We start from the raw sequence: 12053 nt of genomic DNA, 5'->3' as shown, positions 1-12053 counted from the left end.
TAGTTTAAGTGAATTAATACAAGAGTAATTAAGGAGCAGATTGTGCAAATTTGAATAAATAATCCCAGTGAAACCTTGTATGCTGTATGAATGGGCTCTGACTTCATGAATTGTTTTCATTTTTTTCCTAGCATCCTTTGTATACATTTTGGACGACTTCAGAGTTTTTCCATCTGTTCATGACCTCTGCTAGATCTTATAAAGCAGCTTATATTGCATCTACGTAAAATCACAGAACGAGCTTGTAGATTCAGTATCAAAGAAGTCTGGATTGAACACTGTGAGCTGTAGGGTGTTGAAATTGTATTTCATTTTACTTGCATAGTTGTGTCTTGTTCACATATAGAAAGTTTTATTCTCAAACTTAAGCACTGTAGCTTCAAAGAGATAATAATGAGCATAAACATACTATATGAAATGAGCTGGACTTGAAGGAGTTTCTTTTCTCTTACATTAAAGTTGGCAATTTACTTAAATAAGATGGAATAACTGCAGTATTTGATATTTCGGAGTGATTAGATGCAGTACTGTTCCAGAAAATAAAGAATTATGAACAGGGAACTTTTAACTATGCTCTTTCCAAACTAGTAAGGATTACCTTTGTTTATTATTGGCAAAACTGTTAATATTTTTTCCACTCTGTTGCCATCAGCAGATGTAAAGCTCTGTTTGTGCTAGTGTTTTTGCAACAAGATTCTCTGATTACAATTGTTCAGTATCAACAAGTGAGATTTGCTGGGAATACTCTTGTCAACTGATATTTTAATGAGTCTGGTACCTTTAAGGAGATCAGCATAATTCTGAACAGAGTGCACAAGATCCCTTGTGATACAGGAGATAAAATACTAGAACTTCAGTAGTGCACATATGTAATTAGTAAATGAATGAATATATGTAATTGAGGTGCTTGTTTAAAAATCTTTTACAGATAGGAGTGTGCAATTTAGAAAGTTAGAGACCATTGCTCTAAAGGCTTAAACAAAATCTGTAATGGGATGTCATGGAATTTCTTAATGTCCATAAAGTAAAACGTGAAGAAAGTTCAGTTACCAAAGAAACTGAACTGGAGAAACTTATGAAACGGATCCATTTTAGCTTGTTTTACACAGGACCTTTATCCTTCTAGGTGCTGTAATTCACGTACAAACTAATAACAAGTGGGTGCTTCTCTGTTTTGTAGCTGGGCTGCTGACAGTTGATCCACGTGTGAGGGAGCGGAAGAAGCCTGGCCAAGAGGGAGCACGACGAAAGTTCACCTGGAAAAAGCGATAAGTCTGAGTATTTCAGGAGAGGCAGAATGCTCCAAGAGTTTCAACGCATAGCAAATTACGATTTAAAACTGTGGGATAATATATTTAACAATAAAGACTTTTTACAGTTAAAAATAGCGTGTTCTCTACTTAAGAATCAACAAATAGCTTTCTCAAAATTAATTTTAAATCATTGAAAATTGTCACACAATTTGTTGAAATAACAAATTCTGAGCGCCGGCTTTTTAGCTCTACTGAAGTCAGTAACAGTTTGTGAAACTGTTGGTGGATTGTACATTTTTGAAAAATGAACCTGCTCATTTACTGACTCGGCTATCAAAGTTCTGGAATTAGGCAGCTCCTAAACAGGTGTTGGCTGAGTGTTGAAGTGCCTTCCTTTTTGCATCTCAGGTATCTGAGGATAAGTGATCCACAGAACTCAACCTAAGCTGTGGTGGAGTTGAGGAAACTACTTAGAATGACACTGACAGCTGTTGAGGGGATACTGGTAGGGAAACATTCGCAAAGGCTCACTTCTGATGGTGGAAACTGCCTCCAGGATACTCCCCAGAGTTAAGGAGGAAGTGATTCATATGAAGCATCTAATTTTAGGTGCTCTGAATCACCCTCTGGAGGAGTCAGGGTTTTTTCTTCCATCAAACGCAAAAGCAGCTAGTGGGGTTAGGCTGAAGTTAATCTTCTCCAACCTTTCAAATCTCAGGGGATCTGATCAAAGAGGCAATTTCTGAATATGGCTAATGCACAAAGATAACATTGGACTCTTTGCCAAATCCAGTCAGAATTTTCTTTTTTTAAAATCAGAAGCAGGAGGTGATGACAGTGCAGCCCACCTCCTGTCTATAATTGTACCCTGCCAAAATAGATCAGCACAAAATTTTGGTTTGTTTCCATCTTCCTTCCTGGGACAGAGGTCAAATACACACAGCTTCCAGGAAAAGCGTATCTTTCATCTTTCCCATATGAATTGGGCTACAGTGGAAAAGAAAACAATGTTCAAGCCAGGGGAATACACCTCTCGGTAACTCTAACAGGGCCCTCTCTAAGTTTCTCTGAGTATGATGAGAACACAGCCCTTCCTCACGTTTGCTGTAGATACCAAAATATTACACCTCAGTGATAACAGAAGTTGCTCGCAGAGCATGGAAGCTGATAAATAGCTGAGTGATCTGTGTTGGGCCATTGTTTTCCCAAAGTGCTGTTCAAGAGGCAGCAGCAAACACGTAGATCTCTCGGGCTGAATAAAAGAGAGCAGGGTGCATCCTTGACAGGTGTGTTTCTGATTGCTTCCATAGAGCCACTTCACTTATATTTGTTTATTGAGAATGCTCAGTAAACTTGGGTTTGATTTCTCTCGAGAGTCACTGATAGGTTTCACATCACTAAAGTGGTTGATCTCATTCAAAATATGTGATTTATTCAAGCTGAATTTAACAGCTGAGACAGTTCACCTGATTCTTTGACAAGCAAGTTGAGGCTAAATGAGAAGTGTTTTACGCTAGTGAAAATGGAAAACGCTTTAACTAGCCTTTCTGCTAATTTAATTCCAAATTGTTCATGTATTGCATGATAATGTGACTTTTATTAAAAGCATTCAGTAAATACCCATTCTAAGACAGGAATGTAAGGATTCTTTTGATGTGAATACCAAGTGTTTACATTGCACACCACGTGCTTACGTACACACCAAAGCATGTGAACTTAAAGGTGTTACCTGCACCTATATAAAAAATAATAAGAGAATAAGAGGCAAGAATCTTGTGTTTTAAAGACAAGTAAGTATGACAAATCATTTTTCATCTACCTAAGTATTAGGCAGTAAAGCTGTAAGAATGATACTTGAAACGTGAAAATGTTTTCTGACTGCAGGAAATAAGGAGGAAATGAGCAGCCTGTACTTTGTGGTCATTGCATGCTGTGGCTCACATGGATTTGATTTTTTTTTTTTCTCCCCTCCACCACACTGATATTTTGCTTTGGGGTAAACTACCAAAGTTGGCTCCAAGTCCAATAGAATGTATCAATGCAATTGATTTCTAGTAGTTTACCTTCTGACTGGTTCCCACAGTACAGAGAAACTAGAGATATTTGTATTGGTGCTGCTGTTTCACCACAAGATGGAGCAGTTTGCAGCCTAATGAAAGTAGCTGCTGTCAGAAGTGCTGTGTATGCACTTGGAAAATAAACGATGAAGGATAGGATCTTCCCTATAAATACTGATTTCTATAGCTACAGATTAATATAAAAACAGTGGAATTGGGTTTTTGAAGTGTAGATTCATATTTCAAGGATTTTTTTTCTGCTGATAAGGGATATAAATTTGAGTGCAAAATAATACATGTGTGAGAATGCTGTTTTTTAGAAATCTAATTTCAGTGACTAAAACTGGAGAGTTCTGATGTTATTCCAGTAGTGCATTGCCATAATCTTGATATGTTGTGGAACACAGGGATTTTACAATACTGCTGACGTAATGTGAAAGATGAGGAAATTTCTCCTTAAACAAACTAACAGCATCTGATGCAAGTTTTTCGTCAAAGCTTGTGTTTAAGTTATGGTTCAGCCTCTTCTTCAAAGCCTATGATTGGAGGAGACCTCGTTCTGACCTTCCAGTACTCGATGGGAGCTTATAAGCAGGAGAGGGACCGACTTTTTACATGGGCTGTGAGGGATAGCACAAGGGGAAATGGCTTTAAACTAAAAGAAAGGAAATTTAGGTTAAATGTTAGGCAGAAATTGTTTACTGAGTGGGCAGTGAGGCGCTGGCACAGCTGCCCATCGAAGCTGTGGTGCCTCATCCCTGCAGGTGCTCAAGGCCAGGTTGGATGGGGCCCCGGGCAGCCTGAGCTGGTGGGGGGCAGCCCTGCCCATAGAAGGGGTTGGGCATGGCTGGGCTGTGAGCTCCCTTCCAACCCAAACCAGTCTGTGATAAAAGAGCAGGGAATACTTTCACTATTTCTTTCTAGATTTCTGTCTGAAAGCCATGAGCAGTGAATGATGGTCAGAATTCAGAGGATGCCGTAATAGTGCGTGGGAAAAATAGACTGTCGTTGAAAAGTGAAGCTAACAGCCCTTTTATTTCACTTCATTTAATACTTATTTTCTCTGGGAAGTATTTGATGATGATACACAATGAGCTATATACATACTTTTCAAGTCATCAGCAACATATTTTTTATTATTATTATTTTCCTGTTTCAGTATTAAATAGAAATCAACCTAAACAGAAAATCATGAGAAGATCATTTTCTTTGTGAATGTTAAGATGCTGTGATGAATTAATTCATTCAGTCTTGATTTATCTGTACTGTTGTTTTCCCTGGATATTTTGATCTTTTAGAGAAATGAATACTTGTAAGCTGATAGAACTACAATTAAGAGCAGTTTAACTTTAGGCACTATAAAACTGCATACCAATTTCTGGCAATTTATCTGATTATTTGTTAGGTATATGAGTAGTATGAAATTGCCAATTGGTAATTCATCTGTACAATTTCTTTAATAAAATCCTCACATCCATAGAAGTTTCTACGCTACCCTATGTTATTTTATGTAGACTCAGAACTGGAATTGGAAGCAAAAGTGTTTATGCTCTGCTTCTGCTTAGCACTCAGCAGTCATCAGCTGTGTGTATTCACTAGCCATCTTGCAAACACATGAGTGCACATCACTGCCATGTACCTGCCCACATAACAGGGATAGTGTGAGAAGAGAAAACATGCAAACAAGTAGGTGATAATGGGTTTAGGCTTCACGTTTTTTAGCATCTGCTCGTAAGCCCTCTGTGTTCACCTTCGCTGTTGGTTTTCAGCATGAAATGGTGGAGTCTTTCCCACTGGGCAGTTCCAATCCCATCTGCTCTTTCTTTTCTAGATACCAATCAGGATGTTCCTGGAGCCTCCTTGGAGGAAGTCTATAGTTTAACAAACTAAATCTTTATTGATTTTAGAATGTGTGTGGACCCTTCTTTCGTTGTTGCAAGGGGTGTCATGTTCAGATGCTGACAATAACAAACTAATAAGTTATATAAGTGGAATGATTGTGTGCTTACAGGCTGGGTGTGATCCTGAACAGACTGCAGCATCCCCAAAGCAATTTCAGCCAAAAGCAAACTGTTGAGTCCAAAAGAGAACTGTTGCCCATGAGCACTTTTCCCTGCTATCTGCTCTTTCTTATAAGACGAGATGATGTGTGATGATGGCAAGACAAAACTGTTTACCCCTGTACCAGGGTAGAAGTGATTCCAAAACCTCGAACCTTGTCTTGGTGCAGTTATTTCAGGTCCCAGAGAGGTCTTGCAGAACTGAGGTTTGGTGCATCTCTTGAACTTTGATCTTACATCTCTTGTATCTTGGATGCTGTGTCACATACAGGCAGCGGTGGCAGCTGTAACACCTTTTATGTGGTGCAATATCAACAGGTTTATTTTGTCTGTATGTATGTTCATACAATATGACAGCTATGTTTTAGACAGCATCAGTGTGCAAAGCAAGAGTATGAGTTATTCATTGTCAGCACTAATGTGGTATGAACATTATACACAGGAAAAAAAAAAAAGAGGTCATTGCTTTCTAAAGGACTTTGTAACCACTTTTCAGGTTTAGTTCCATGTGTTCATCTGCTCACAAAATCATAGAATAGCTCAGATTGGAAAAGACCTTAAAGATCATCAAGTCCAACCTCAACCTAACTGTGCTACCCTAACTCTAGCCGCTAAAATCCTCACTGAGGGTGCAGGAGCACAAATACACAAGAAAGCAATGATGTGCATACTGAAATTACTGTTTGAAAGAAAGATCTGCTGTATTCAACTTCTTTCTAAAAAGGAGAATTTGAGCACACAGTTATGCAGCGTTCTCTCATCATGTCCAAAATCATAGGACAGCTGAGCTGCCTGGATCTTTCAGTTATGTGCTTCAGCTGCCTCCCATATGAGACCTGAGTTGCCACATCCCCATCCCAGTGAGCAGCTTTAGTAGTGGCTGAGGGAACCCCCACCAGTGATTACTGCAGTGGCAGTAGAAGTCTCTGGTAGCCATTACTTCGGCTGGAACTGATGAGATATTCCAAATTCCTCCCGATGTTATCTCTGAACTCCATTTGATTTCAGAGGCTAAGCAAAGGACGTGCTTCAAGGCTGGAGAACTCATTTGTGCTCAAGTGGTGAAGGACGCTTAATGATTTTATTTGACTGAGGCAAAATGAGGAAGGAAAACAATGTTTAGAAAAATTCCCTTGAGAAACATTTGCTTCTCTGTTTCTGTAACAGATTAGCAGGTGATCTCTGCCTTATCTCATTGATAAGGCAGTTGAGTTGATGTGTGCTGGTGGATTTGGTGTTGATGGGCTGAGCGTGCAGAGCATTTACATCTCCCCTCTGGGAGATTCACAGGGTGCCTCTGACCAGAAAGATGTGGAAGAGCTGCCTGTGGTCAGACACAAAAAGCAGGCATGAGGCTTGCCCCCAGGCTGCGCTGGCCCCAGCCCTGCACTTGGCAGCAGATGCTGAGCCTCTTCCAGGCAACAGTGCAGCCCACTTTTAACTGCCATCATCCACCTGTAAAAAGGGTAATCATGTACTGCCATAAATTTCTTTTTACCTCAAGGAACTTTTTCATACAGAATGTGTTACTTCGGCGTCAGGACATTCAAATGTTCAACATCATCAAAATCAACCAGTCAAGACTTTACCCATTGCCTGGGTTTGGCATAAATCTGATTGGCTTCTTTTGTAGCCAGCCAATTTAGGAACCAATTATGTATTTTCATGGTCATGAAAACAGCTCCTCTTTGGTCATTGTAGTAGATTACAGATTGTAGTCTGACATCACTCAACTGTGTAGCAAATTGTCAGAAAATGAAAACTCCTATTAGAACACTTACAAATCTCTGTTTCAAAATGACTACTTAGCAACCATCACAGCATCTTTATAGAAATGTCACTACCCTCGTTACATCTGTACCTTTCGTTCATTTCTTTCCCCCTTTCCAATTTTCTCCCAGCATCTTGCAGCTTGCCTATTATTTGGATGTATAATTAGAAATCCATTATTATGTTTTATGGAGATGTAAAGAGTAGGAAGAAAGCTGCATAACTACTTTTTACATAGAGCATGCAAATTATCCACCTTGTGTATTTTGGCTCTGAATGTTCAGCAGATGTAGTTTCATTTCCCTTGGATCTCTGTTTATCCATTTTTATTGCTAGTCATCAAGTATAGAGCAGAAAAATCAAAATAGGAGGGGGCAGGGAACTTCCCATAGAAGCAGCTTAGCGTACCCCGCCTGCAGAATGGTATCAGCATTAATGTGCTTCACCTACACAAGTGCTGTGCATGGCCATTATTTATAATGCATGGTCTTGAAAACCCTAGGAGCAATAAACATAGCATGAGAAAACGGTCACTGACAAATCGGAATAGTTGGGAAAGGGCTTTGAAGGATGTGATTTAAAGCGTTCTATCCAGACAGTATGCATACTAAAAGAGGATACAGAATGGGGCTTTGACTGCATCTCACATCTCAGGATGAGCGAAATATCTGTTCTGAGCCTGATTCTTCCAGATGACATTTGTACTGGTTTTGCACACCTGAAATATCCAGCCATTCGGTACACTCAGGAACTCAGGTGGGGGACATGGTTAGTGGGCATGGTGGTGATGGGTTGATGTTTGGACTAGTTGATCTGAGAGGTCTTTTAGTGCAGCTCTAAATGCCTAACTCCCTGATAGCCATGCCTTTTGGAAGTCCCCTCTTCAGATGCCTACTGGTCTGAAAGCGCTCCTGGAGGGAGTGTAAAAGTATAAAGTATAAAATAATCCTTCTTATTTTAGTAGAGGGAGGAGGTGGGAGGAAGTTTCCAGTGTTCGAGCTGACGCTGGCTTCAAAGGAAAGGAATTTCCTTACTGGAGGTGTGATGCAGATATGGGACCAGAATTACAGCTGCACTCACAAGGCACGTTCCTGTTCGAGGCTTCGGTGGCTCAACTGAGCTTTCCAGTCATTACACTGCGAAATATAAGAGGGCAAACTGCACTTACTAGGTGTGCATTTAACAAAATAAAAAGAACACGTAATTTTTTCTGAATACTGTTTCATCGAACTCCTTAAGCCAACAGCTGGAAAAAAAAAAGACAGACAGAACTCATCTGCAGTATGTAGCTTTTTTTGCCAGTTATCACTCTGTATCGCTGCCGGCCTTGCTTAACTTTTAATTTCACGTACCTGGCAAAATAATACATTGCCAAGAGTACCAACCTCTTTTAGTCATGGTAGAAGTAGGAAATAGATCTTGGTCAACCCAGCGTTACCATTTAATGATTAAGTAGTATTTGACCGAAGTATTGTATACATATAATTAATATACACATATAGGCATATAGGTATTATATGAATACATTATGTGCATTAGAAGTAGAAAAGATGAGACTGATAAAGTTTATTTTTTCTCACCGTAAATAATTTTGATGATCTGAACATTTTAGGGAAGCCACAGAGCTGTAAAGATTGAAGTAATTTAGAGCTTCAGTTAAGTTCCTATGGCACTGGACTAGGACATAGGAAATAGCTGGTCCTGCTCTTTTACAGATCCTGTGTATGACGGTAGAGAAATTGCTCACAGCCTGACCGTGAGCTGCTGGAGGTTAGTAAAGCTCCAACCAAGTGAGTGCAGTTGCATTGTATGCCCATTTAGCACTTGGTCTTTTTGACTGTCCATCTCACCATCGGCATTGGTGAGGCTGCATTACAAGTACTGTGTTCAGTTCTGGGCCCCTCACTACAAGAAAGACATTGAGGCCCTGGAGTGAGTCCAGAGAAGGGCATCAGAGCTGTGATGGATCTGGAGCACAAATCTTATAGGGAGCTGAGGGAACTGGGGTTGTTCAGTTTGGAGGAGGCTCAGGGGAGACCTTATCAAACTCCACACTGAACTGAAAGGAGGTTGTGGTGAGGTGGGGGTTGGCCTCTTCTCCTGGGTAACAGAGATGGGATGAGAGGGAATGGCCTTAAGTTTTGCCAGGGGGAGGTTCAGATTGGATATGAGGAAATATTTCTTTTCAGTAAGAGCAGTGAGGCAGTGAGGCACAGGCTGCCCAGGGAGGAGGTGCAGTCACCATCCCTGGAGGTGTTCCAGAAGCGTGTGGATGTGGCACTGAGGGACGTGGTCAGTGGGCATGGTGGGGGTGGGCTGGCAGTTGGACTGGATGATCTGAGAGGATTTTTCCAGCCTTAATGATTCTATGATTCTATGGCAGTGTCCAAGCTTCCTATAGCAAATCCAAATAAGAGTCATAGAATCAGAATCCTAGAATCATAGAATCATAGAATGGGCAGGGTTGAAAAGGACCACAATGATCATCTGGTTTCAACCCCCCTGCTGTGTGCAGGGTCACCAACCACCAGACCAGGCTGCCCAGAGCCACATCCAGCCTGGCCTTGAATGCCTCCAGGGATGGGGCATCCACAACCTCCTTGGGTTGATGCCTGTTGATGCTTGGCACTGCCCCTGACCTTCCCTGTCCTTCCCTGCAGCCAGTGACATGCTACTGTTCTCACAGTGTATCCTGAGACAAGTTTTCACCACTGTAGCAGTGCTGGTAGCACTGGATGTCTCGAGATGCTGCTCGGAGTGAGCTACACTGCTGTCCTCTTTGCTCCAAGCTGGCCAACAGCTCTCCAAGGCTTAGGGAACTTAATATAGGTACATGAATGTCACCTGTTGCTCAAAACTGGCCTGTGGCTTTTTGGCATTGCAGATAAAATCGTGGGTGAGAGCCTGGGCTTGGGCCATAGAAAGGAAAGACAGTCAGATGTCTTGTTTCTGCTGCTGCAAGCGGGACTGGAGAGGTGCAATGAGTGAGTACTGCTTTGTGGTAAAAGAAGACCTTCCTCAAAACAAGAGATATTCTTCTGGACCTGCTCTCCAGCTCTATACAAGCTGAGTGGCTAAAGAATAAGTAGACCCCGTCTGTGCAAATTTTTTTATTATTATTACTTTTTATTATTATTATTTTTATTTATTTATTTATTTTATCTCGGACGAGGAAGGCTACCATAACATTTCATCTTCCTTTGAAGGAGGGAGTGGGACCTGGAGGTATTGGGGCTGTTGCTCATGTGTTGCCATGGCTAACCGCAGCCTTATCCTAACCTCAGCCAGGGCCTCAGTTCAGTTCAATCAGGTACGGATCAGAAAGACTCCAGCTGAACTCCAACTCTGTTGTGGGTTGTGTCTTGCAGGTTCAACAGCTGTAGAAACATTTTAATCACAAGTTTAAGAAGATGTAGCTTTAGATGCATCCATGGAGTCGATCTGTTGAGGAAGCAGGTGCCGATTTTCCATAGTTACTTTTAAGAGCCAAATTGTGCTTGGCTGCTGATTTTTAGTTTTAAGGCAATATTGAGAATGTAAAAAACCCTTCTTTTCTTTTCTTTTCTTTTTTTTTCTTTTTTTTTTTTTAATTCGATCCAGCTGGAGCTTGTACTTCTTTAACTTTTTTCTTTTATTATTTAAAATCCTTAATTATCTGAGACAAAATTGGTAAGGAAATCTGCAGAATCTAGGGATTCCACAGAGCTCTCTCTATAAACACTCAGGCTATTCACTGGTGCCAAATAGACATGTGCCAACTCTGAAACACCCACCCACTCTCTCCTTCTGCCGCAGCAAACTAATAAGCACATTGATTACATTCATTTAAAGAAAAGCACTGCTCTTTTAATCTTTACATTCCCTATACTTTAGATTTCTGATTACGAGAGATATCCTGTTTATCACACTTTGCATGGTGAAAAAGCTACTTGACACACCTCAACGCACTAGATATTTTAAAAGAATATTTTAGAGGATACCAGCGAGTGGTAGTAGGAGATAATTATCATTTCCTGCAAGCTGTTGTTGTGCTATTCACAAGATGAACGAGAGGTCTTTTAAATGTGATTTTTGTAAAGGTCCCTTAAATGCCTTCAATTCCCCCAAACAAAAATGTTCACATGCAGTTCTCTTGCTTTCCTCTCTTCTCCCCACCCTTCCAACTCCAAAATCTAGAACTTTGTTAGAATAATTCAGATGCATATAGGTGTGCATGTAAATGCATAAATGCAAACGAAAAATAGGTACCCTATGTGTGTATCATACATAGAATCACAGGATCATAGAATGGTTTGGGTTGGAAGGGGCCTTAAAGCCAACCCATCCCCAACCCCTGCCATGGGCAGGGCTGCCCCCCACCAGCTCAGGCTGCCCAGGGCCCCATCCAACCTGGCCTTGAGTGCCTCCAGGGCTGGGGCACCACACTTCTCTGGGCAGCTGTGCCACTGCCTCACCGCCCTCTCAGTGAGGAATTTCTGCGATGGGGCACCCGCAGCTGCTGTGAGCAAAGTGTAAACCAATCTCGTCTCTTCAAAGCAGCAGTTTTCAACTTTTTAAAATTCAAAATCTGGCAACAATTGACCCAAGTTAGGTGTAAAAACCTTGACAAATGTAACGTGCATGTTTGTGCATGTATCTATGCCCACAGACAAACACGCTTACCCTGAGCGGAGCGCTGTGAAAAGGGCCCTCCGGCTCCATCAGCCATTCATCTGCCTGCAATTGAGATCTCCCTAGAGGAGGATCACAGGAGATGACTCTTGACCTCTGCAAATATGTGCTGACCGCGATGACACAGCCTGGGCTCCTCTTTGCCTCGAAAGGGTAATTCAGCAACACTTCCTCAGCCCAGCTGTCCTAGTTTCTCTGAGGTGTGCTATTTCTCCACAGCAGCAGCGTTGCAATTGTATCAT

General features: G+C 41.3%; 1 protein-coding gene across 1 annotated transcript in view; it reads left to right on the top strand.

Moving 5' to 3' along the window:
- MRPS9 (mitochondrial ribosomal protein S9) overlaps nucleotides 1–1279 on the top strand; it is a gene marked incomplete at its 5' end in the record, with an annotated part of 32819 nt that extends 31540 nt beyond the window's left edge. Inside the window, one exon of the mRNA XM_079542585.1 lies at nucleotides 1181–1279. Within this exon, the coding sequence (XP_079398711.1) occupies nucleotides 1181–1272 (92 nt within the window). The 3' untranslated portion in view covers nucleotides 1273–1279. The remainder of the gene's footprint in view (nucleotides 1–1180) is intronic.
- Nucleotides 1280–12053: the final 10774 nt, after the last annotated feature.

This window comes from Tetrao urogallus (genome assembly GCF_951394365.1).
Source record: "Tetrao urogallus genome assembly, chromosome: 1".
In the NCBI taxonomy this organism is placed as follows: Eukaryota; Metazoa; Chordata; class Aves; order Galliformes; family Phasianidae; genus Tetrao; species Tetrao urogallus.
This window is presented reverse-complemented; position numbering and strand designations above follow the sequence as displayed.